The sequence below is a fragment of the Adelges cooleyi genome, unplaced genomic scaffold (genome assembly GCF_023614345.1).
Source record: "Adelges cooleyi isolate 19-005CV unplaced genomic scaffold, UGA_ACOO_1.1 ACOO_flye_CR_arks_rails_tigmint_CR_PRNA_30, whole genome shotgun sequence".
NCBI lineage: Eukaryota > Metazoa > Arthropoda > Insecta > Hemiptera > Adelgidae > Adelges > Adelges cooleyi.
Window position 1 is genome coordinate 22,239,658 of NW_026095971.1, and position 25,866 is coordinate 22,265,523.

Consider the following 25,866-nt stretch of genomic DNA (forward strand, 5'->3'; position numbering starts at 1 on the left):
ATGATTTTCAGATGTATCCGTATCAATGGTTGTTGCCTCTAGACATTCTATTTAACCGTTTAACATTTTGATTTCTGTGTTCGTTTAACTGTTTTTATTAGTACTACCAGACATTTGAATAAAACTCAAAAAAACTAAAGAATTGACTGAACGTTTAATATTTCACTTATTTATTAATTATCACTGTTCCGTAAACATTTTAAAAGTAAGAACAAAACGAGTTAAAATGCAAAACTACAACAGGTTTTTTTATGAAAAAAAAATATTTTGAGTTACGGCACTTGCTTTGCAGGGCAGCTGTATTATAATTTTTCTAGTTTTTTTTATTTTGCATTGTGGCTACACTGTTAATGTAAAACCATACGCCTCATATGATTTCGGCATTGTGATAACAAAATTTATAATATGACCTTTTGATTTCGATTTTCTACTTTGCTGCATTTTGCTAAGGTTTTTTCCTAAATTTTTTACTCTATCAATACGTTTTTATTTAAAATTACGATGGCTTCCACGAAGTTCAACATGCTTGTAAGTTTGTTATTTTCTCTGTTAAGCGATTAATGACTAATTGTAATTGTTAAATATTTGACTTTGCAGGTGAGATCGTTGAGCACGACCACAGCCCAAGGATTGGTCAAAGTATGTTGTTCTCCATTTCTGAATTTCTTTTATTAAATTATAAATGTTTAAGTTAAATTTGATTTTTCAATAATTTTATCGTTTTTAGCCTCCTGTTCAAGTTTTTGGCATTGAGGGACGTTACGCCTCGGCCTTGTTTTCGGCTGGAAGCAAACAAAAACAATTGGAAGCTATAGAAAAAGACCTTGTCAAATTTCAAGTAAATTTTTATTTTTATTTATGAAAACAAAATTTAAATAAATATATGATGAGGTTATGTTACATGTTTTTTCCTAATTGAAAATACATTAACAATCTTATCACAAATGTTAATTCAACTATACCAACACGTTAAATTTCAATGATTCTACCATTTGTTTAATTTTTTTATTTTAAGACTGCGTTGAAAAAGGACAGTGTATTAAAGGAGTTCATAGAAAACCCCATCAACAAACGTGCCTTAAAGGCAAGCACTCTGAAATTGGCATCTACAAAATTATCGCTTTCACCACCATCGTCCAATTTCTTAAGTATGTATAAGTTTTGTTTTTAATTTATCAAAATATTGTTCAGTAATAATGGCGATTGAAAGTAAGGGCTAACAAAGTTGGGTAGGGGTAATTTGTACCAATGAATCAATTGTAGGTAAAAGATATCCCAGCGGACTAATTCAGTGACAAACTTTCAGTCACCATTACATAACATTTTGATGTTCTCTTGACATATATTTTTTTTATTGGTAAAATACATAAATATATAGATCACGCAATATGCTCTTTCGAATTTATTTTTCATCAAAATGGGTTGCTATAAAATTGCTTGCCGTAGTTTACCTATTACTGAACTATGTTTAATCAGCGCAAATGTTGAAAGTCAATAAATAGATTAAAACTAAATACATATACAATAAATGTATAGTTTGATTAAGAAATAGAATGATGGAAGTTACCATTAAAGTAATGTTATAATTTTTAACTGTCCAATGAAAATTTTAGATGCTCTTATTTTTGACTTGATCATTTAAAAAGAATAGTTAGACGTTAATCTAATCGGTTTACAAAAATTAAAGTAACTCGTAATTTTTAGGTTTGTTGGCCGAGAATGGAAGACTTAAGAAGCTCAATTCCATAATTAACAGTTTTCAAATTATAATGGCTGCACATCGAGGAGACCTCCCTTGCATTGTTACAACAGCTAAGGTAAAAATACACAAACTGTATTTAATTTGCATTTAAAAGAAAAAAATATTAACAGTGTATATTTGTTAATAGCCTCTGGACTCGGCCGATCAACAAGAGCTGACCAAGACATTACAATCGTTTGCCAAAAAGGGAGAAACGATTAAATTGTCTTTGAAGGTGGATCCATCCATTTTAGGAGGAATGATAGTCAGTATTGGAGATAAATATGTAGATATGAGTGTTTCTAAAAAAATCAAGAAGTACACTGAAATTATACAGAGTGCCATTTAAAATTTAAATGTTCATTATATAGTTTGGCACCGATATTTTGTTATTAGAATGATACGGATAAACATTTAGTGCACAATAACATTAAACAATTATTTAAGTTAATTATTATTATTATAATTTTTTTTTTTGTAATTGTGTGCCGTTCATAAATTCTGTAGAACATAAAAAAAATTATATTTTGTTTTGTCTTCTTTATTTGAAGTAATAATGTAATAAATTACACATGAAATGAAAAAAAACAACTGTATACGTTTTCAGCTAGTTTGTGGATTTGAAGGCTGAATTGTTTCACCACCTCGTATTAAGCCCCATCCAATAAGTCTGAAAACATTTTTTTTTAAATATTAATTCAAGTATAACAGGTGTAAACATTTAAAAAAAAAAATTAAATACAAACCTCCAATGTTTTTCAACTCGACGACTGAGTGAGATTTTTTCACCAATTTCCGTGCACACGGGCGTTGTTAAACTGATTTTAGCTAAATCAGCTTTGGTAGCCAATACTCGTCCTCCAGTTGATAGAGAACCAATATTTAACAAAAGTACTTCATTTTTCGATAACCTTTGAACCTGGGAAAATTAACATAATATTGTAAAAAACTTTATTTCCATCATACTTGCAGTATTTAAAAAAAAACTAACCTTGGCAGCCTTTTTGTCTCCTTCAGTGCGTACGCCCAGCAATCGTTTAAGCAAATAGTATGAAATTTCCAACTCGATAAATATATCCGGCAAAGCACCTACAGCTCCCAGAACTTGTCCCACAAGACGATCAGCTCGGCATAGCGTAGGTTCAATTTTTGTGCCGACACCGATCAGACCTCCAGGCACAGCGAAATTCAACTCGTTTTGTTCAGTATACAACGATACGATACGTGAAAAAATTGGCTGGCACGTCAATTTTCCTTCGCTGTCCTTGGACACCAGGCCCGGACGGACTTCGATTTCCATACCGACTTTGAGCACCCCTCGAAGGATACTACCACCAGCCACGCCTCCTTTAAGATCGTCCACTTCACAACCGGGTTTATTAACGTCAAACGATCGAACGACTATTAGACGTGGCGGTGACGTGAAATCTCTTTCGGGAATGGGAATTTTCTTATAGATATATTCACACAACACTTCCATATTGTATTTAAGTTGCGCCGATATCGGAATAATGGGCGCACCTTCCGCTACGGTTCCTTGAACGAACTTCTGTATCTGCTCTTGTTGCTCTTTAGCTTGACCTTCCTTAACTAAATCGATTTTGTTTTGCAATATAATCACATTGTTTAGTTTCATGATTTCTATAGCGGCTAAATGTTCGGATGTCTGCGGTTGAGGACATGATTCATTTCCAGCTAAAAATATATATATATATAATTCATGAAAACTCGTTATAATCAACAGTTGTGACAAATTGTTACAAACTTGTAACCCGTGGCTAAATATTTACCTATAAGTAGTAATGCAGCGTCCATGACTGCAGCTCCGTTCAACATAGTTGCCATAAGAATGTCGTGACCAGGGCAATCGACAAACGATACATGCCTAACTAGTTCAAACCTTCCTGGACAACCCGGTCTTGAACAGGGCAACGAATCATCTCGACCGGAACCGCCAGACACAAAACACGCAGGCCGCGGACACTTATCGTGGTTGCATTTATAAATTTTAGCATTTGCATAACCTGAAATAAATGATAAAAATACCAATGACCAACTATTAAACAATTCCTCATCGTGTTATAAATATAATATTATATAGAGTATTTGACACATTTGTCGTCCAGGTAAGTAAAATGAAATGTGTTCAAACATAAAGGTTTAAGAAAAATAGTTTACTCATGCTATAAATACAATAGTGTTTAATTTATCTTTATTTTAAAGATATATGAGCCATATCGTATGACACATAAACGATAGCTACAGTTTTACCAATTTGGTTTTGTACATGTACAGATTGTTTAGTTTCCATTGGTCTAATTTTAATAGCTCTCCTTCATCGATTCAAGTTCTACTCAAATAGGTTGTCGGTGCTATAAGGTCATTTATAGGACACTACACTATTGGTGGGTACTCGACAACAAATTTTACCTCATTTGGCTTTTACAAATAGTAGAAAAACATGATTGTTTTATACATACCATAACTAATTTACTTAGCAATTTGAAAGTGTTAAATGCCAAAAAAAAAAAAGCCTGAATAAAACATTTTTATTTAAGTTTTTATACGAAAATATTAATTTAAATACTAAAATTTATCCTATGGAGTATTTCTATTATAAACGATGATCAAATTACAAAATCTTAACCTGAAAATATCACCTCATCACATTAACTAATTACTTGCTAACTTATTACTGAATAAAATAGTATAGAAATAATTATTAAGATTTGGGCATCTAAAATAATAGTAATAACTAGAATTATTTAGTTTCACACGAGACATATTTTGTTTTATACAGTTTTAAACATAAGCAATTAATTTCTGAATAATTACAGACTCCATAATAGCAACAGAAACTTTTTATTAATATAAATTAAACTTACATTTTCAATTGAAAAATATGTTGTACAATTTTTTTGTTTTATACATAAATGTATTTTAGGAAAAAAAAAAATTATTAAAAATATAATTTTTTTAATTAAATAGGTAATATACCAAATTATGGTTTCAAAATAAAATAAATAAATGTTATAAACAAATTCCACATACAATATGCTGAATACCTAAGGTGTTTAAAAATAATAACTTTTACAGTCTTTGGAATCACATTTACATTTAACACCACTAGATTTTAACAAGTCTTCATCAACTCTTGCAAAGTAATCGGTCGTAAGCTGTTCGCCGATATTAATACTTCTGTTGGCAAATAACGCCAGTCGTGGTAGATTTCTGTCTAAACAATCGATCCATACGGCATAAAGCCCTAAGTTTGCATCACAGGAATGATTTATAAAACACGTGAAATTGGAATAATTGGAACCGTCGATGATGTATTTAAAATTTTGCGGATCGTCAAAGTCCAAGTTCCACATATAGTCTGACGACGAAGAACCATTCTCTATTCTCATTTCCGATTCTTCGACCGTGATGATCTCGCCAATGTATTCAGCTACGAATTGGCCTTTATTGATATTTTGATTGGCCTTAACAGCCCAACCGCATTTTTTTGTTTTGAATATGCAAACATCCACTTTGCTTCCAAGCTGAACTACTCTGTTGTAGCAGTTTGAGCTACACTTACATTTTTTGTTACATTCAAATACAGGGCAACCGGGCGATATTGTTATACTTTTAAATGAATTGTACACCGATGAATATCCAGACATTTCATTACAACAGTTATTAGATGACGAACAATTGCTGCTACAACTGCATCCGATCGGCGGGTCTTCTGGTACGATAATATTTTTATTAGTAATACTCTTGGTTATGTAAGTGAATAATTTCGGGGGACCTTCAAGATCGATATTGTTTTCCACATGAATTGTATGTCCCACAGAAACTGTATTAATATCCAATTCCCAATACTTCAAATCGAGTAACTGCTGTTGCCTAAAACTGCTCAAAGCAATGGTGGCCAAACACATTTTCAACGATTTTTTTCTTAATTTCTGTACTTGCTTGGATCCAATGTCGAGACAGTTGAACATACCCGATATTTCATCCGGCTTGAATAAAGGCAACGATAATCCAGAATTGGTTCTGAATAAATCAAACAAATTAGTAATTATTTTTCTTGACAACATTGGATGAACAACATTGGCTTGTTTGAATTCGTCTTTGCTTTTTTTCTTTTCATATATATATTCGAACAGAAGTTTTTGACACTTGTATAAAGCACCGATTCGCTCCCAAGTACAGAAGCCATTTACCCATTTTTTCCACTTCACCAAATACAAGCGAACATTATTTATTTCTCTGTCGTCAACGATCTTGTCAATTTCACTCGAGTCATAAGCATAAGCAATACTGTCGGGATCAATCATTCCGCCGTCCAACATAAAGTTTTTCACTCTACTATCGGAAGACAAGCAACTCAACATCACTTCATATTGTTCATCGTTGAAAGAAGTTATCGATGATCTTGAGTCATTTAACAAGGTATTTGAAGTTTGTCTAAAACTCAAGTCGCTACCAGTATCTTCATCGGCAACAAATTTCGATTTTTTTGGAGTACTATGGTTACTGTTTGGTTTGTCTGCAAAAATTATTGTGTCGTCATTATCATCCATTACGGATTCTACAAAACAAGAAGCTATGTCTATAACAGAAGACGCATTCGAATGGCAGCTCTCACTGATGCTTACAATTTCATCCCTACTATCACAGGTTGCTTCTAAAATATTTTCATTTGCACTTATTTCTATAATTTCTTGGTCATCAGGTGAATCTGTATTAGATATTACTGTAGACTTCTTACACGCACTGAGGTTTTCTGAAGAAACCGTTTCAGAATTAATACTTTCCAAACATTTTTCGGCGTTCGATAAAGCCGCATCCATATTATCTAGACTTTCTTCACTACATCTGATTACTTTAATTTTCGAACGAGTAGTTTGAGACTCTGGTTCTTTTCTTTTTTTTTGTGACCTCACGTCTTCACTCAATATACTATTTGAGCTATTCTGACTGTCTTCGTCTGCCGAGTCTGCAACACATTTAATATAAAATTGACCGTCACTATTTATCAGAACGATCTAAATCTGTTAACAATTCAATTTCCCTATTAAAAAATACAATAACCACAATCCTTATTATAAATATTACTAATATAAAACTTAAATTATGTATTTAAATTTATACTATGAGATAATTAAAAAAAAATTATAATAATAATATTAATAACAGTTGTTATGAATAATAAGTAATGGACACCAGTTAAAAAAAATGTTGTTTAATAATATCAAGAAACCGAGAAAATATACGTACATTATAACATTCACTTAATAAAATTTAAAACATACTTACAATAACTACAATTCTTCACTACTCAAATTAATTAATGTTAATCAGGTAAATTTAAAGTAAAAATATAACGACATAAACAATTTTGTGTTTGCATAATAAACTGAGGTGGTGCACAGCGCCAGAAAAGCATAACCCAGAAATCCATTTTAACAAAAAAAAAAGCCAATTACACATTTTTAAATGCCAACTCCAAATAAATTAAGTCCTGCCATTTAGTAGACATACTTTTTTTTAGGTTTGTGTCCATCTGGTTTTAGAATATAGTATTATTCTGAAATGTTTAATGTAATAAAACAAAATTGAATTTGTAGGTTAAGCTTTTCTGGCGCAATATGCCTCAATTGTAGTTACAGAGAATATTAACTTTGAAATTGACAAAATAATTTTTAAATACCTTTTAGACGCAGAGCATCCTTTGCTACATGAGCAGTGTCTGTAATTGTTTTAATGTTTTAATCTTAGAACTACATTTAGTGCAAGTGAATCAAACTGTTTTAAAAACCAATAGGAATTCAGTAAAATGTTGATAAGATTTGTACTCAATGCGCTAATGAAGTTTTCTTGATGAACTTAAAAGGTATTTTTAAAGTTAATTTTCTCTATAACTATGACAGATTAATAGCAGATACAAATAGCAAAAACAGGTTCTTTTCTTTTAGTTTTATTTTATATTCACCCGAGTTTTATAGAGTTTAGACAATACAATGATGTACCTTTTTTTAACAGATAGTAAGATATAAATAGGTACTTAATTTAAAAATTGAATATGATTTCTTTGTATAACATTTAAAACTATAATTTACTACTTAAATAAATACTGTATAACACATTTGTGACATCTACTAATTAACTAGCTTTAACTGCAGATAGGTAACTTACAATAGTTTAATAAAAACAGAACTACATTTTTAGCGTAATATAAAACAGTAATTATTTAGTGTAATAGAAAAATATTTTTATATTTATAAAACACTGTAAATAAATAATCAATCATCGTGTAAAAAATGGAACGATTGCCTATGTCTGCCGGCTTCAGCAACACACTCGAGTTCCAACAGGATGAATGCTTATGCCCGCAGACCGAACGCCCAGAGAGCCAAACAACTGACCTAATGGCTAACTTGAAGCTGATATTTAAGGAATAAAAGCGAGAATGAAGCACAATAGGGGTATATCTGGATACTACCTATAGACTCCCTTTATAAAGAAGTAGTAACTTATATGTCTGTAGAAGCATGAATAACATTGATAAATCAATAAACTTATGGTTGTACAATGCTAGCTCTACACTCTCGCGCCAAAAACCCACACGGAAAGGAGCAACAGCGAAGCAAGGCATAGAGGAATGTGCACCTTGACTACACCCTAGACACGGCAAGAGTGTAGAGCTAGCATAATATTTAAGTATTTGTTGAGATTGTGCGACACTCTTTTATGTATAATAATAATTATGTAAGGACATGGACATAGAGTGTTCTAGTAACTACTAGCTTAAGCAGTTAGAATTTTACTTTATGTTGAACATTTATACTTATTGTTTTTAATTATTTAAATTGTTTTATAAGTGTACTTTAAGCGAGTAAACTCGCTATATTAAACTCGCTAATAATTAAATTTATCATTTACATGATAAATTTAATTATTTTGTGTCAATGTAAATTTTTAAGTAACCTGATGTTGGTGAAACTAGTAATTATCAATAAAATACTTTTAACACTCAATAGTCCATGGGTCTCAATATCCATGTTTTTGCATAATTATTAAATACTGAAGTGTTAGCAGTTGAAATAGGTAGAATATCGGATAAAAATATTTTTGATTACTTTGAGACACTTTAAATATCTGCATCGCGTAAATATCGAAGTATTTCACTTCATCAATTATTAAACATTGCATTGCGAGCAGTATATTTTTAGGTTTTGAATATAAATAATAAGCATTTACCTAATTTAATTGTGATATTCCTTTCCAATTCGTTTTTGAAACGTACAGTTTGGACACCGGATACGGCTTTTACTATTGTCGATTTTCCATGAGCTACATGACCAATTGTTCCTAAATGTAACCGGGTTTATTTATTAGTATTACAGTTAGCAGACACACAACATAGTCGATGCTTGATACGAATAACAATTATTTTATCCAAAATTTGAAAATTGCCATCTACGTTACCTATGTTGATGGTAGCTTGACGACTGATAACTTCGGGCGACGACGGTGTCAATTTGGTAACGTCCTAAAGTCAAAAGCACTAGCGTGAAATATATTTTACAAGAGACATTTTTATGAGAACTCGGTACGTACCAAATTGGAAAGGTCTTGTTCCTTAAGCTTGCCAGAAGCAGTATCGGACATGATGACTACAGGATTGGAATATTACTACACCGTAAAATAATATAATTATAAATATATGGCCCTTAGAAGGTAAAAAAAAAACACAATAGACTGGTTTCGATTAAATATCCATAATTGATGGATTTAACACTGCCGGGTTGAAAAGAAAAATATCGTCCGAAAGGAAAATAACTAAGCCCAAAAGCTCTAACGCACGCAACTCGTTGGAAAAGGAGGAAAACGTGATACGTGCTGCGGCCGGAGAACGCCGGACCACCACAAAAAGTGGGATGATCAGGAATGATGAAACATATTACAGTGTGGCCAACCGGTTTCGTGTTTTAGTCACACTGATCAAAAACAGACCTATGCAATAAACCCGCCCCGGTATTTTCCTATTAGCTACCTGAGCTTTTCTGGAGAAATTCAGAAATCAGATATTGGAACAATTTGTTTGTTTGATCAGCGTTTTTTCCCATACTTTAAATACATGATTTAGACAACTAACTGAATCCATTAAACAAGAAACGGTTATTAGACGTTAAAACCAATTGTCCTACCCAGGATGCAAATTATTATCATTTGTAATTATGCACAACAAAATTATTACCGCCGAGAGCAGCTACTTTCGAGTATGGCTATGGCATAAAGAGTCAATTTAAATGCTCTCCACGTTGAAAACATAAACTTTGTACTATGTTCACCTATACATAGAAATTTGTACTAAATAATCGTTTAAGCACCAATATCCTGTGGGTCATCAATAAAACTAGTAGTCTATTGAAACTGGAGCCCCGTTTTAGGATTTCAACATTTTTCTTACATTAAACGTTTGTGCTAATCTAATATTGAGTAAAATCAAAAACAAAAACGCGTGTATCAAACGAATAAAACATAACATAGTACATATTTATTGAATATAAATTAATAACAAAGAGTACAGAAAAAATAACACTAAATACTAATTATTTATATAATATTAATAGAATCAAAAATCTTTATTTTTACAGGAGAGGGACTTAAACATTAAAATTTCTACACTGTTCAATTTTTCTGTTGTCGGCTGATACTTTTTGTACATTTTATTTTGAGCGTTTTGGTGTAGGTAATCTTAACGTTATAATTTGCTTAATTTCTCTGGTGCTTTTCCTAATAACACTAAAATAAACATTTACAGTAATAGTGAATTAATCAAATTTTATGATTTTATATATTATTGGTATATAATATGGGTATATTTTCAAATATTGATCCATGATAAAAATAATTAATAATTTGGAGAAAAAATAATATTTATTTGATTGTAAAAAAAAATATGAAAACATGAAGTTTTTATTACAGAAACTTTTTAATTACATGTCCAACCCAATTGTAACTAAAATTGTAAAATCATTCTACCAAGTATAATGTAATGGTCATGCGATAACTTTCTAATTATTTTTTGTATTATGAATTGTTTTGACCAACTCTTTGAGTTGACAACAAAATTAAATTAAAAAAAATGATTATAAACATAAAAAATAAAAATATATTATTGTTTCTTTAAAGACATTTTTTGAAGAAAATGATTTAACGTTTAACAAGAACTATGTGCTTAAGCAAGGAGCTGAAATGTATTTTTTTTTTATCTTAGAACTCACAATAATATTTGATCTCTTTACAGATTTAGTCATAATATGTAAAAATAAATATGATAGTCAAAGTCCTTATGTAATAATATATTTCAAATCCGTAAATTCGATGAGTACTACTTCAATTCTAATTTTCAATTACTTATATCATTTGATGGGCACAGGGGAAAAACGGTAGTAGTCACATTATGAAAATTTTAGAGTATAGCAAAAACAAAGTTTGTGAATTCCTTTCCATTTTACATAAGAACAAAAAAAATCACATTAAATGCTATTCTAATAAAAATGTATTTATTTAAACAATCTATTGACATAAATAAATAAAAATAAATGGCATAAATAATTGAAAAAAACTATTTGAAGAAAAAAATTTTCATAATGTGACTATTACCGTTTTTCCCATGTGCCCTTTATTTGTTTACTATTATAATTTAAAAAAGACCTTATTTGTAAAAGCAACAGTTGTTCTAAGCACACTAGTGTTTATTGTGGTAATGTATAAACGGTCAGACAGGAGTAACTTATATTTTTAGGCAATATTATTGAAGTACACATACAAGACATGGACACAACATATTACTACATACATCATTATATTGTTTTCTTAAGCATAAGACTATACGATGATGCTCTTTGTTTAAACCAGTTAAAATGATACCTATAAATTAGAAACGGTGATAAGCATATTGAATAGCCTAAAAGCATGTGTTCCTTTAAATAAAACAAGTGTCAATGAGAAGAGTTTGCAAAAAAGGCGTAGACACCTAATGAAAAAATGTATAAGATTCTTGTAACTTAACTCTTCACACGGGTTTAAATTACATTTCTGAACAAGAAGTTTGTCGAATAAATGTATTTTCACAATAAATAATATCAATTAGCCCAAATTTAGAACACAAGACCATACAAATAGGTACCAACATAATTAAAAAAATTTATAATACCGTAAAATGGGTGAGTTTTTTTAAAGTCTAAATAAAAATTAAATTCACAATATTAGTCCTGAAAATGATTAACCATAAAATTTTCAGTAAAGTTATAAATGTATAATTTATACGCACTAATTGGGTTAATTGGGTTTTTTGTGGCCAAACTCTCATTTCTTGTACTATTAAAGCAAGGTTAATTTGATTTAATAGTATTTTCCTTAATTGAATTTCTGTTCAGGCTGCATAAAATTGTGTTTTAAAATGAGATAATGTCGAATTGTGATTTTTCAATCAGAAAACAAATGAAAAATATTTATATACAATAAAAATCAATATTTCAAGAATAGTTTGTATAAGATGTAAGCAATAACATATTGAAACAGTGAATCTTTAATAACCTTTGTTATGTACATTTTTTACATGTCTAGTTAAGTTTCCAGTTTTTCTAAAATCTTTACTACATATTCTACATTTATAAGGTCTTTCACCGGTGTGTATTCTTTTGTGAGCAATGAGAATGCTTTGTTGATTGAAAGCAAGTCCGCATACTCTACAAGAGTATGGCCTTTCTCCTGTATGAATTAGTTTGTGTCTAGACAAATTTGACTTCACAGTAAACGCACTGTCACAAATATCACATTCAAAAGGGCGTTCTCCTGTGTGAATTCGATTGTGATTGATCAAATTTGGCATGCGAGTAAACGCACTGTCACAAATATCACATTCAAAAGGGCGTTCTCCTGTGTGAATTCGATTGTGATTAATCAAATCTGGCATGTGAGTAAATGTACTGTCACAAATATCACATTTAAAAGGCCGTTCTCCTGTATGAATTAGTTTGTGTCTAGACAAATGTGAATTATCAACAAACGCACTGTCACAAATATCACATTTAAAAGGGCGTTCTCCTGTATGAATTCGTTTGTGCCTGGACAAACTTGACTTCTGAGTAAACATACTGTCACAAATATCACATTCAAAAGGGCTTTCTCCTGTATGAATTCTGTAATGTACTGTTAAACTACTAAGGTGTTTATAGGTTTTTTCACATAAACTGCATTTATACGCTGCTCCTTCAGTAGTGTCAATAATTTGATGTTTTATTAAATCAGCCTTTTTTTTTAAAGACTTGCAGTATGTATCAGGTTTGTGCAAATTATCAATGTGAGTTTGCATATGTTGGTAAATATGTATATTTAAAAACCATTCATGGCATATAGCGCATGTCACATATTTTTCATTAATATCATGAACTGATGAATTGTCCGAAGTATTGTTCATGTCAGTTGTACATTCTTTAGTTGAAACAGATACCTAAAACAACAATATAAATGTGGTATGAGAATAAGCGAAGAGAAGCTAAAACTTATATTACTTTATGATAGGTGTGGGCTGTATGCACACTTTCTAAGCAGGCAATGATATTACTTATTTGAAAAAAAAGGTCCCAGGAGTTTTACCTGAGAGACAAAGAACAGTTTACTTTATCTCTAGTTAAAACTAATGTTAAAACCCAGTCAACAATTTAAAAAATGTCTGTCAACGTAAAAAATCAAGACAAACAAAAAATGAATTTAATCGTCAATTGTGATTTCTGATAAAAGAAATGACAAATAAGATACAACATAGGTATAGTGTGTAGATATTTTACTAAATAGTATAACTCTTAATTGGTTTTCAAAATATTTGTATAATATAGAAAAAAATATATTCATTCATCTTTTTATCGAAGTTTACATATTTAATTATATTTTTTATAAATATATATTAGTACTTGGGTTATTTAAATCTTATAACACATCAATTTTTTTTTCAGAATAGTGAGTAGAAACTTCTTATTATAAATAATTAGTGTAATTAATTACTTGTTTTAACTTTTAAATGTTAGTTTCCAGGAAATATTGTTTAAATTGTTATGGTAGGAAACACTTAATTTAGGTTATTAGGTAGGAGAATATATTTTGACATGATCTTAAGCTTTTTGGCTTTGTAGGTAAAAAGAAATACATATGTTTCAGTGTTGCTTAAAAGCCTACAGCAAAATAGATACTTACTTTGTTAATATCGTTTTTCTTTTGCTCTTTTAAATGTTTAGCTAATTTTTTCACCCTAAAAAATAAAACAATATAATTAATAAACCAATAATTATGCATTGTACTATTTACAACAGGTTGATTTTTAGCACTTCTTAAAGTTTAAACTATTGGATTTCTTAATTCTTTGGTCAGCAACCATTTAGTTTTTTTTTTTTTAGAGAAATTGTAACTCACTAATAATTTTTTTTCCTTATTAAGAAAACAATATTTCTAAATTAATTAAATTTGTTTTTCATTTATGTTTTTATTCATTTTATACTATTAACTGTTTTAGATATCAAAATTTGCCAGCATTTTATGTTTCCATTACTTGAAAATATTAAATTTAATAACTAACTCAAAAAAAAAATTATTCAAAATGTTATGGTGATAAAGTGAAAAAAATTATATTTGAATACTTACATGTAATAAGTTGACTCACTCAAACCTAAAAAAATAATTTTTTTTAGTTATTAACTTTTATATTATTTAACGGGAGAAATATAATACATTATTCTACTAAAAGGACAGACATAAAAAAGTCTGGCTTCTAAGCAGTGCTATATAATATAACCATGTCTAGCATATACAAATATTGTTAACACATTTACCCACATTGTATTGAAGCGCACAATTTAAAGCTTTTTAGAAAAAAAACTATAAAGCGTTCAAAATGAGCATAAATTTAAGCATTACTTTCATTCTTACCATTTTGATTCACTGTAGTTTTTTTCTTTTCTAGTAGCAGGTCATTTTTTTTTTTATATTGTGTTTGTAATATATTTTCTTTTGTTAAAATATTCATACATGATTTGGGTTTTTGGTTTTCTTCGAGTCTCTTCTTGCCAACAATGTTATTTATTTCTGAAGACTGAAGTAAAGATGATGCCGTATTTAATTCCTTATATTTAATTTTTTTTGTTTTAATTATTGTTGGCAGACTAACATCATTATCTGTAGAATCATTTAAATAATTTGATGTGTTCTTGTTAATTTTTTTTTTTTTACTTGACTGGCCAATACCTGAAGGCCTTTGGTCAAAACTTGATGCAGCAAAATCATTAGTTTCAATATTGTTATTTCTTTTTTTCTTTATCATTTTTAATTTTAAAATGGTATTCAAATTGTCAGGCGAAATGTCTAAGGAATCAGATACTTTGATATCTGTTTCTCTATTTTTCCTTTTCTTATTTTTGTCTTTCTTTTTATGTGCGTCATTTTCTATACTCGTTTCACATATGTATTCTAATTTAGCATTTTCAATTTTTAAATCTTCATTATTTTCTCCCTTTGAATTTCGTAATTTAGACATGGTGTTCTCTTTGCTTGTCATAATTTTTAAAAGATGACTGACTTCATTGTCCATTCTATTACTTTTTTTGTATTTTTGTTTTCTTTTAGTAATACATGTGTCGATTTCTGAATCACTTATTTCTAACTCTTTAAGTTCACTTTTTCTTATTTTTTCTATTAATGTTGATGAAGTACAAAGATTCTTTTTTGAAGAAGTCTGACTAACACCATCATTAATGGTTTTCTTTTTCTTTGAGTAACTTTTAGGAACATCAAGTCGTTCAGAATAATTTAAATAAATAGATGTGTCATTGTCAATATTTTTCCTTTTCCTTTTGTTATCTTTTACTTGATTTAAAGAATGGCCAATATCTGAAGGTGTTTTGTGAAAAATTGATGAAGCAAAATCATTAGTTTCAATATTGTTACGTTTTTTTTTCTTTTTCCTTTTTAGTTTTGATATGGTATCAAATAGTCTGCCGAAATGTCTGAGCTATCAAATAATTTGATATCCGTTTCTCCACTTTTCCTTTTCTTTTTTTTGTCTTTCTTTTTATGTGCGTCATTTTCTATACTTGTTTCACAAATCAGTGCTAATGTACTTTCATCAATTTTCAAATCTTTCTTTTTTTTTTTTAATTTGGTCACGGTAATCTCTTTGCTAGTCATAATGTTTAAGAGATGACTGATTTCACTGTCAATTCCATTGCTTTTTTTGAATTTTTGTTTTGTATTAGTAATACACGTGTTGATTTCTGTATCACTTATTTCTAACTCTTTAAGTACAATTTTTCTTATTTTCCCTATTAAAACTGATAAAATACAAAGGTTATTTTATTAAGAAGTCTGACTAAGAGTATTATAATTGGTTTTTCTTTTTCATTGTGCATCTTTTAAGAACACCAGGTAGGGAAGACGTTTAGTAGATTGTGTATTTACTTTTCCTATTGCGAGACTAATATTATTCAATAAACTTGCTGCAATCCAAAGTTGAGTTTTTCATTGACTGACAAAATAATTTTTTCCAAAACTTTTAGATCTATTTAACTAAATGAATACTGAAAATAAAATACAATTCATGAAACATAAATATTTAAACACCATTGTTTAAAAAGTTAAAATGTGTCTTTTGTACCTATTAGCAAAGTAAATTCAGAAATACTCAATACATGTTAACAGTCGTAGCATTTTATTTTATGTTACTGTTTTTTTTTATTATAAAATATAAAATAAATAGTATTTTTTAGTGTTTTATATTATATTTTTAAAATTATTAAATTGGGATATTATTGAATGAAAATCAAAAATCATAATAGTTTGTTATCACTTATCGTTTTTCAAACATACTGATAAGAAAAATGCGGGGAAAATGATCAATTATGAATTGATTACAGTGCAAGAAAAACAATATTTATTGTATAATTGTACAATATATACTTGTATATTGTACAGTTCATGATACATTAATATTTAAATACCACTGTTTAAAAAGTAAAATGTGTCTTTACCAAAAACTAATTAGTAAAGTACATGCAGAAGTATTCAATACATGTTATCAGTCACATACAGCAGCAAATTATTATCTACAATAGGTACACATAAAGGCACTTCAATTTTTTTATTACAATTATATATATAATTATTTGACATGTTAATTGTTATATTTATTATTTTACTCTTAAAATGTTTAAATTGGAATATTAAAGAATGGAAATCATGTCGTATTGGTTATCACTTATCGTTTTTTGGATAAACTGTCAAAAAAAAAAAAAATGCGGAAAGAATTATCAATTATGATTTATGAATGAATTAAAGTGTATGAAAAACAACTTGTATTGTACATACATTTATATTGAATATTTAAATTTGTAACTCATTCAAACAAACATAGCATGTTTTATTTTCGAATGATGTATATTTTGTATACATTTCAACAATAATAAATATTATAAATTAACTTATTCAATAATAAGCGTATTTTCGCTGTATTACGGAAAGAAAACAATTATAAATTATGCTCATTAACATTTTAGTTTATTTTAGACCAAAAAGCCAGACACATTTTCGACTACACATGACGGTCCAATTTCAATTCTGTAAAGAGATTCGAGTTTTTTGGCTACTTTACTATGTTAGCGGATAAGCGGATTTTCATTTGAAAATTTCGGTTTCTTGTAATTAAAAAATTAATTTGCAATTTTTTTTTTAAATTTGAACTCGATGTTTTACATAAAAATAAAAAAAAATCAAAGTTCTGTTTCATACATTACCTAGTAAAGTTGCTAAAGAATTGAATGTCTTAACAGAATTGAAATACTGTTATTTATATTATTACAAATGTATTCTATTTAATATTTATTTATATAACTTATTGTGTTTTAATATCAATGTAAGCTTTATGACTTGTGATAATTGATTTGTGAGGTAAAAATACAAAATATAATATCAAGTATAAGTATTTGATGAAGGGTCTATGGGTAAAACTATTTGACATAACAAAACTTGATTTTGAGAAAACCTAATTTAAAAGTAATGTTGGGGGGTTTTTCTTCAGAGTACTGAAATTTACAGCTATAGTGTGGTTTTACCTAACATTGTGTTAAAAGCTAGATATTGAATGGCACTATTCTAACTAATTTCCCATAAATATTGCTTTTTTAAATGAACTGCTGTAAAACTAAATCATTTTTGTAATATAATATATAGTATAATACTTATTTAGTTCTTATATTTACTTATACTTTTTTAAAGGGTTTATCCAGTTGATAGTTCTAATAAGATGTATTGTGTACTATGTATTGAGTGTCTGTTTAAAATGAAACAAATAAATTAGAAACATTGATGGTCATATTGAATAGCCTAAAAGCATGTGTTCCTATGAAAGAGACAAATCAATGACAAGGGTTTGCTAAAGAGGCCAAAAGCGTAGCGACCTAACACCTCGTTATCAATACCTAACGAGAAAATATATTATGTTCTTGTAACTTTCAGGTTTAAATTACATTTCTAAACAAAAGGTTTGTCAAATATATTTATTTTGACAATAAATTATATTAATTAGCCTGTATTTTCATAATGAATATTATCAATTAGCACAAAAGCAAAACACAAGGCCATACAAATAGGTACCTACCGAGAAAATTACATTTGTAACACCGTAAAAAAGGTGACATTTTTTCTGAGACTAAATAAAAATTAAATTCACAATATTAGATTTTAAAACGAATAACTATACAACTTACAGCGAAATCGTGAATTTATAACTTATTTTCATTAATAAAGAATTGGTTTTCTTGTGGCCAAAATATTATTTCTTGTACTGTAGAGGTCAATTTGATCATACAATTGTGTGTTTTAATAAGAGATAATGTCAAAATAGGATTTTTTTCTAACATATATCATTTGAAACTGGTTTGCGAGTCCACGAGACAAGTAGACAGCAAAATAGGCAAAACTGTCAGAAATTAAATAACAAAACATGTATATACAATAAACATCAATATTTCAAGAATAGTTTGTAAGGGATATAAGCAATAACATATTAAAACAGTGGATTAAAGTGAATCTTTAATAGCATTTGTTATGTACACCTTTTACATGGTTACCTAAGTTTCCAGATGTTGTAAAATCCTTACTACAAATACTACATTTATAAGGTCTTTCACCGGTATGTGTTCTATTGTGAACAGTGAGATGGTGCGATTGTTTGAAAGCAAGTCCGCATACTCTACAAGAGTATGGCCTTTCTCCTGTATGAATTCGTTTGTGAGTGGTCAAACTTGACTTATGACTAAACGCACTGTCACAAATATCACATTCAAAAGGGCGTTCTCCTGTATGAATTCGATTGTGTATAGTCAAATATATCTTACGAGTAAACCCACTGTCACAAATATCACATTTAAAAGGGCGTTCTCCTGTATGAATTTGTTTGTGCCTGGATAAATTAGACTTGTCAGGAAACGCACTGTCACAAATATCACATTCAAAAGGGCGTTCTCCTGTATGAATTTGTTTGTGCCTGGACAAATTAGACTTGTCAACAAACGCACTGTCACAAATATCACATTTAAAAGGGCGTTCTCCTGTATGAATTCGTTTGTGTAACTGGACAAACGTGACTTCGTGAGTAAAGCATACTGTCACAAATATCACATTTAAAAGGCCGTTCTCCTGTATGAATTCTGTAATGTACTGTTAAACTACTAAGGTGTTTATAGGTTTTTTCACATAAACTGCATTTATACGCTGCTCCTTCAGTAGTGTGAATAATTTGATGTTTTATTAAATCAGCCTTTTTTTTTAAAGACTTGCAGTATGTATCAGGTTTGTGCAAATTATCAATGTGAGTTTGCATATGTTGGTAAATATGTATATTTAAAAACCATTCATGGCATATAGCGCATGTCACATATTTTTCATTAATATCATGAACTGATGAATTGTCCGAAGTATTGTTCATGTCAGTTGTACATTCTTTAGTTGAAACAGGTACCTAAAACAACAATATAAATGTGGTATGAGAATAAGCGAAGATAAGTTAGAACATATAGTTTGTTGATATTTTACTAAATAGTATAACTCTTAATTGGTTTTCAAAATATTTGTTTAATATAAAAAAAATATATTCATTTATAACAGTACTCTCCCTTTATCTAATTTTACAATATAATTAATCTTTTTTAAACTGTATTCTTAAAAGTAAGAACTAACTTGAAACGGTTACGTTTGAGAAAATATTAGGTATATAACTATTTGTTGGGACTTGAGGTTGTTTAAATCTTATAACACATGAATTTATTTTCAGAATATTAAGTAGAAACTTCTTATTAGGAATAATTAAAGTAATTTGTTACTTGTTATAACTTTTACATGTTAGTTTCCAGAAAATATTATTTAAATTGTTATGGTAGGAAACACTTAATTTGTGTTACAAGGTAGGAGAATATATTTTGCCATGATCTTAAGCTTTCTGGCTTAGTAGGTAAAAAAAAATACATATGTTTCAGAGTTGCTTAAAAGCCTAATAAATACAAAATAGATACTTACTTTGTTAATATCAATTTTCTTTTGTTCTTTTAAATGTTTAGCTAATTTTTTCATCCTGAAAAAAAAACAATTAAAATTATAAACCAAAAGTTATGCATTGTACTATTTACAACAGGTTGATTTTTTGCACTTATTAAAGATTGATTTAACTGTTGGGCTAACTGTGATTTTTTAATTTTTTGGTCAGCAACCATAAGTTTTTTTTAGAAAATTTGGAAAACTCACTATTAATTTTACTTTCTTTTTAGAAAAACAATATTTATAAAATGATTTCATTTTTTTTTAATGTTATTATAAAATTAATTGTTTCTTATTTACGAGTTTATTCATTTTATACTAATAACTGTTTTAAAGATCAAAATTTGCAAGCATGTTATGTTTTTATAACTTGAAAATTTTTAATTTAATAATTCATTCAAATAAAAAATTATTCAAAGTGTTATGTCGATAATGTAAATAAATTCAATTTTGAATACTTACATGTAATAAGTTGACTCACTCAAACCTGAAAAAATAATTTTTTTTAATTTATTAATCTTTATATAATTTAATAGAGAAAATAACATTATTATGCTACTAAAAGGACAGACATAATAAAATTGTTTTTTTTTTGCTTCTAAGCGCTATATATTCTAACCATGTCTGGCAAATATAAATATTTTTAACAAATGTACCATGTTGTGTTAAAACACACAATTTAAGGCTTTATAAAAAAAATTATAATGCATTCAAAATGAGCATAAATATAAGCATTACGTTCAATCTTACCATTTTGATTCACCGTGTTTTTGTTCTTTTCTGGTATTAGGTCAATTTTTTTTTTATATTGTGTGTGTAATAAATTTTTTTTTGTTATATATGATTTGGTTTTCTTAGTATCTTCAAGTTTCTCTTTGCCAACAAAGTTATCTGTTTCTGGAGATTCATGTAAAGATGATGCTGTAAATAATTCCTCATTTTTTATTTGTTTTGTTTTAATTATTCTAACATTACCCGTAGAATCATTTAAATAATTTGATGTGTTCTTGTTGATTTTTTTCCTTTTTTTTTCTTTCACTTGAATTAAAGACTGGTCAATATCTGAAGGCCTTTGGTCAAAACTTGATGCAGCAAAATTATTAGTTTCAATATTCTCTTGTTTTTTTTTCTTCTTCCTGTTTAATTTTGATATGGTATTCAAATTGTCTGCCGAAATGTCTAAGCTATCAGAAACTATGATGTCCGTTTCTCTACTTTTCCTTTTCTTTTTATGTGTATAGTGTTCTATACTTGTTTCCAATACTGTATCATTTATTTTCAAATCTTTATTTTTTCCTTCCTTTAAATTTCTTAATTTGGACACGGTATTCCTTATGTTTGACATAAGGTTTAAAAGATGACTGACTTTATTGTCCATTTTATTACCTTTTTTGTACTTATGTTTAGTTTTAGTATTACATGTGGTGATTTCTGTATCACTTATTTCTAACTCTTTAAGTTCACTTTTTCTTATTTTTTCTATTAATGTTGATGAAGTACAAAGTTTCTTTTTAGAGGAAGTCTGACTAACACTATCATTATTGGTTTTTTTCTTTTTTGTGCTACTTTTAAAAACATCAGGTTGTTCAGAATCATTTAAATAAATAGATGTGTCATTGTCAATATTTTTCCTTTTCCTTTTGTTATCATTAACTTGAATTAAAGACTGGTCAATATCTGAAAGCGTTTTGTGAAAAATTAATGGAGCAATATCATTAGTTTTAATATTCGTTATGTTTTTTTTTCTTTTTCCTTTTTAATTTTGATATGGTATTAGAATTGTCTGCCGAAATATCTAAGCTATTACATACTTTGATATCCATTTTTCTATTTTTCCTTTTCTTTTTATGTGCGTCATTTTCTATACTTGTTTCACATATTTGTGCTAATGTAATATCTTTAATTTTCAAATCTTCATTTTTTTCTTCCTTTAAATTTCTTAATTTGGACACGGTATTCCTTATGTTTGACATAAGGTTTAAAAGATGACTGACTTTATTGTCCATTTTATTACCTTTTTTGTACTTATGTTTAGTTTTAGTATTACATGTGGTGATTTCTGTATCACTTATTTCTAACTCTTTAAGTTCACTTTTTCTTATTTTTTCTATTAATGTTGATGAAGTACAAAGTTTCTTTTTAGAGGAAGTCTGACTAACACTATCATTATTGGTTTTTTTCTTTTTTGTGCTACTTTTAAAAACATCAGGTTGTTCAGAATCATTTAAATAAATAGATGTGTCATTGTCAATATTTTTCCTTTTCCTTTTGTTATCATTAACTTGAATTAAAGACTGGTCAATATCTGAAAGCGTTTTGTGAAAAATTAATGGAGCAATATCATTAGTTTTAATATTGTTATGTTTTTTTTTCTTTTTCCTTTTTAATTTTGATATGGTATTAGAATTGTCTGCCGAAATATCTAAGCTATTACATACTTTGATATCCATTTTTCTATTTTTCCTTTTCTTTTTATGTGCGTCATTTTCTATACTTGTTTCACATATTTGTGCTAATGTAATATCTTTAATTTTCAAATCTTCATTTTTTTCTTCCTTTAAATTTCCTAATTTGGACACGGTATTCCCTATGTTTGACATAAGGTTTAAAAGATGACTGACATCATTGTCCATTTTATTACTTTTTTTGTCTTTATGTTCAGTTTTAGTATTACATGTGGCGATTTCTGCATCACTTATTTCCAATTCTTTAAGTTCACTTTTTCTTATTTTTTCTATTGAAGAAGTACCAAGGTTCATTTTTGAAGAAGTCTGACTAACACTATTAATATTGGTTTTCTTCTTTTTTGTGTAACTTTTAAGAACATTAGGTTGCTCAAAATCATTTAAATAAATAGATGTGTCATCGTCAACATTTTCCCTTTTTTTTTCTTTTACTTGAATTAAAGACTGGTCATTGTTATCTGAACGAGTTTGGGGAAAAATTGATGAAGCAAAAACATCAGTTTCAATATTATGTTTTTTTTTCTTTTTCCTTTTTAATTTTGAAATGGTATTCGAATTGATTGCCGAAATGTCTAAGCTATCAGAGACTTTGATATCCGTTTCTCTACTTTTCCTTTCCTTTTTTTTTTCTTTTACTTGAATTAAAGGCTGGACAATATCTGGTGTTTTGTGAAAAATTAATGAAGCAATATCGTCAGTTTCGATATTGTTATTTTTTTTTTTCTTTTTCCTTTTTAATTTTGAAATGGTATTCAAATTGTTTGCCGAAATGTCTAAGCTATTAGATACTATTTTTCTACTTTTCCTTTTCTTTTTTTTCTTTTTCTTTTTATGTGCGTCATTTTCTACACTCGTTTTACAAATCTGTGCTAATGTAGCTAATGCAGCTAATGTATCTTCAATTTTCATATCTTTCTTTTTTTTTTCCTTAGTTTGTACACGGTATTCTCTTTGCTAGTCATAATGTTTAAAACATGACCGAGTTAAACAAGTTGAGTTTTTTAATGACTGTTAAAATAAATCTTTCCAAAACTTTTAGATCATTGTAACTGAATGAATACTGAAAATAAAATACAATTCATGATACATAAATATTTTAATACCAATGTTTAAAAAAATTAAATGTGTCTTTACCAGCAAAGTAAATGCAGAAATACTCAATATATGTTAACAGTAGCATACAGCAGAATATTACAATCTTTAAGCATTTTAATTTTATTTTTAATGTTAACTGTTTTTTTAAAATTATAAATAGTATTTTATATTATATTTTCAAATTATTTAAATTGGGATATTAAAGAATGAAAATCAAAAATAAAATTAGTTTATGGTTATCACTTATCATTTTTCTAACGTAGTACCTACTGATAAGAAAAATGCGGGAAGAATTATCAATTATGAATGAATTACAGTGCATGAAAAACAATGATTCAATATATTTTTATAATCAATTTTTAATTTTGTTACTCAGTCAAACAGAGAATGTTTTATTTTCAAATGATGTTTATTTAATATAAATTCTAATTCCGAACACATATTAACAATAAACAATATTATAAATTAACTTATTAAATAAGTAACGTATTATTGCGGTGGTACCGAAAGCAAACATTTAGAATTAAGTAATCGTGGATTTTATATAAATATTGTATATTATGTTGGTTTTCCTTCGAGTGTCGTGCTTCCCGCCAATCCAGAGATGACAGATGATCAATAATCAAAGATGCCGGTAATTAAAATACAATATAGAGTGATTACTGATTTTCCTCAACTTTTATTTAACTAAGGGTATTAATCGCCCTGTATATCTTAGAGTTCATTATGCAATTAATTACAATTGTATTTTGCATCTTGTATCACGATAGAGTTGTTTTTTTTTTTAGATTCGGTGTGGATTATTGTTTTTACAATGATGTGTTATTTTTGTCGACCCAAAATATTTTCCAAGTCGCTGAACCGAATACTTCATGTAGGTAGCAAGTTTATAGATCAAAAATTGTACCCGAAAAGTATTTTATTGGGCTAACAATTAAAAAAGTTCACCCCTTTAAAATCGGTAAAAAACGCTAAAAAAATATGTATATATTTTTCAACTTTAAACCAGTGCGTGATATAACTATAAATAGTCTTATTATTTCCAAATTTTAATTTAGTGTTCTTTGACATGGTATTATCAATATATGTTGACAAACCAAACACATATCAAAAACCCTTTCTCTAATTGGTAAGGATAGAAACTTTTTCCAGCAAACCTTCATTAGGTCTTAATGTCTAAAATTTTGACAGATTGTAAATCTAGAATGGGGCTGTAACGTGTACAATTTTCTCAAAAGTCCGTACTTCGTGGTCTAACTTGTTTTTTTATTAAAGAGGAACAGAACAAAAGAGAGAAAATACACTTTGACAGTAGTTAAGTTCTTGCAGCTTGCTATGTGAGATTCCTGTAGACCTGGGACCTCTCGGCCCTCCATCCCCATTATGATCTGAACTAATTTAAATACTTTTGTTTGATTAAAAATTGATTTCTGGCTAACTTTGGTGTGCTTGTTTAAACTTTAGAAATTATAGTCACCTGTAGATTTTATATTTTTAAAAAAAGACTATCTCTTTGCCATAGGAGGTGACGGTAGACGTTTTCGCTTTGAAAGTTTAAAATATCATAAAAACATAAGACTACAACTGTCGTAATTGCTATCTAACCTTATTAAAGCGTGAAATTGTATATGTATGTGCATCATATGTATTTTGAAGCAAAGTATATTTAGTTAGCTGTAGGTTAGTGTATTCATACATTGTATTATTTGCATTGATAAATAACAAATAAACTAATTGATTTGTCAATTCAAAATTGAAATATTTATTGTAGCTGTGTCTCAAATTTACAGTGGTCAAAGAAAATTGCAAAAAAATGTGATTAGGACAATATTTTGAATTAACACTGAGTCAACATTCTTGGTTGGAAGCACGAACTAAGATACTAGTATCTTAATTCGTGGTTGAAAACCTAAACAAACAATACTA

At 28.4% G+C, this 25,866-nt stretch overlaps 4 protein-coding genes across 7 annotated transcripts; 1 reads left to right on the forward strand and 3 right to left on the reverse strand.

Annotated features, from left to right (window-relative positions):
• Window positions 1-388: 388 nt before the first annotated feature.
• Window positions 389-2,195, forward strand: LOC126838169 (ATP synthase subunit O, mitochondrial). The gene is made up of 6 exons (XM_050572341.1): window positions 389-528; window positions 598-639; window positions 728-838; window positions 1,016-1,148; window positions 1,705-1,817; window positions 1,890-2,195. Exons 1-6 carry the CDS (start codon window positions 502-504, stop codon window positions 2,088-2,090), a joined length of 627 nt encoding a protein of 208 aa, XP_050428298.1. The 5' UTR covers window positions 389-501; the 3' UTR covers window positions 2,091-2,195.
• Window positions 2,041-9,665, reverse strand: LOC126838163 (eukaryotic translation initiation factor 2 subunit 3-like). 2 transcript variants are annotated; one of them, XM_050572334.1, is made up of 7 exons: window positions 9,356-9,648; window positions 9,224-9,287; window positions 8,996-9,106; window positions 3,532-3,765; window positions 2,733-3,436; window positions 2,488-2,660; window positions 2,041-2,411 (listed from the first exon to the last, which is right to left on the reverse strand). In XM_050572334.1, exons 1-7 carry the CDS (start codon window positions 9,404-9,406, stop codon window positions 2,345-2,347), a joined length of 1,404 nt encoding a protein of 467 aa, XP_050428291.1. In that variant the 5' UTR covers window positions 9,407-9,648; the 3' UTR covers window positions 2,041-2,344. The 2 variants fall into 2 exon arrangements, with proteins under 2 accessions (XP_050428291.1, XP_050428289.1); XM_050572332.1 differs by lacking the exons at window positions 2,041-2,411; window positions 2,488-2,660; window positions 2,733-3,436; window positions 3,532-3,765 and adding an exon at window positions 4,588-6,731 and having other exon boundaries at window positions 9,356-9,665.
• A 1,688-nt stretch (window positions 9,666-11,353) lies between these two features.
• Window positions 11,354-16,537, reverse strand: LOC126838165 (zinc finger protein 888-like). Of its 2 annotated transcripts, none has more exons than XM_050572335.1 (6): window positions 16,449-16,537; window positions 16,253-16,371; window positions 14,729-16,125; window positions 14,444-14,468; window positions 14,000-14,054; window positions 11,354-13,259 (listed from the first exon to the last, which is right to left on the reverse strand). In XM_050572335.1, exons 3-6 carry the CDS (start codon window positions 15,384-15,386, stop codon window positions 12,336-12,338), a joined length of 1,662 nt encoding a protein of 553 aa, XP_050428292.1. In that variant the 5' UTR covers window positions 15,387-16,125; window positions 16,253-16,371; window positions 16,449-16,537; the 3' UTR covers window positions 11,354-12,335. The 2 variants fall into 2 exon arrangements, with proteins under 2 accessions (XP_050428292.1, XP_050428293.1); XM_050572336.1 differs by having other exon boundaries at window positions 11,354-12,184; window positions 12,344-13,259; window positions 14,729-16,371.
• Window positions 16,538-18,867: 2,330 nt separating this feature from the next.
• Window positions 18,868-24,133, reverse strand: LOC126838166 (zinc finger protein 37 homolog). 2 transcript variants are annotated; one of them, XM_050572338.1, is made up of 6 exons: window positions 23,980-24,133; window positions 21,131-23,905; window positions 20,843-20,867; window positions 20,363-20,417; window positions 19,452-19,808; window positions 18,868-19,111 (listed from the first exon to the last, which is right to left on the reverse strand). In XM_050572338.1, the coding sequence occupies exons 2-6, from the start codon at window positions 21,756-21,758 to the stop codon at window positions 18,881-18,883; spliced, it is 1,296 nt and encodes a 431-aa protein (XP_050428295.1). In that variant the 5' UTR covers window positions 21,759-23,905; window positions 23,980-24,133; the 3' UTR covers window positions 18,868-18,880. The 2 variants fall into 2 exon arrangements, with proteins under 2 accessions (XP_050428295.1, XP_050428294.1); XM_050572337.1 differs by lacking the exons at window positions 18,868-19,111; window positions 19,452-19,808; window positions 20,363-20,417; window positions 20,843-20,867 and having other exon boundaries at window positions 21,682-23,905; window positions 23,980-24,132.
• Between the last annotated feature and the right edge of the window lie 1,733 nt (window positions 24,134-25,866).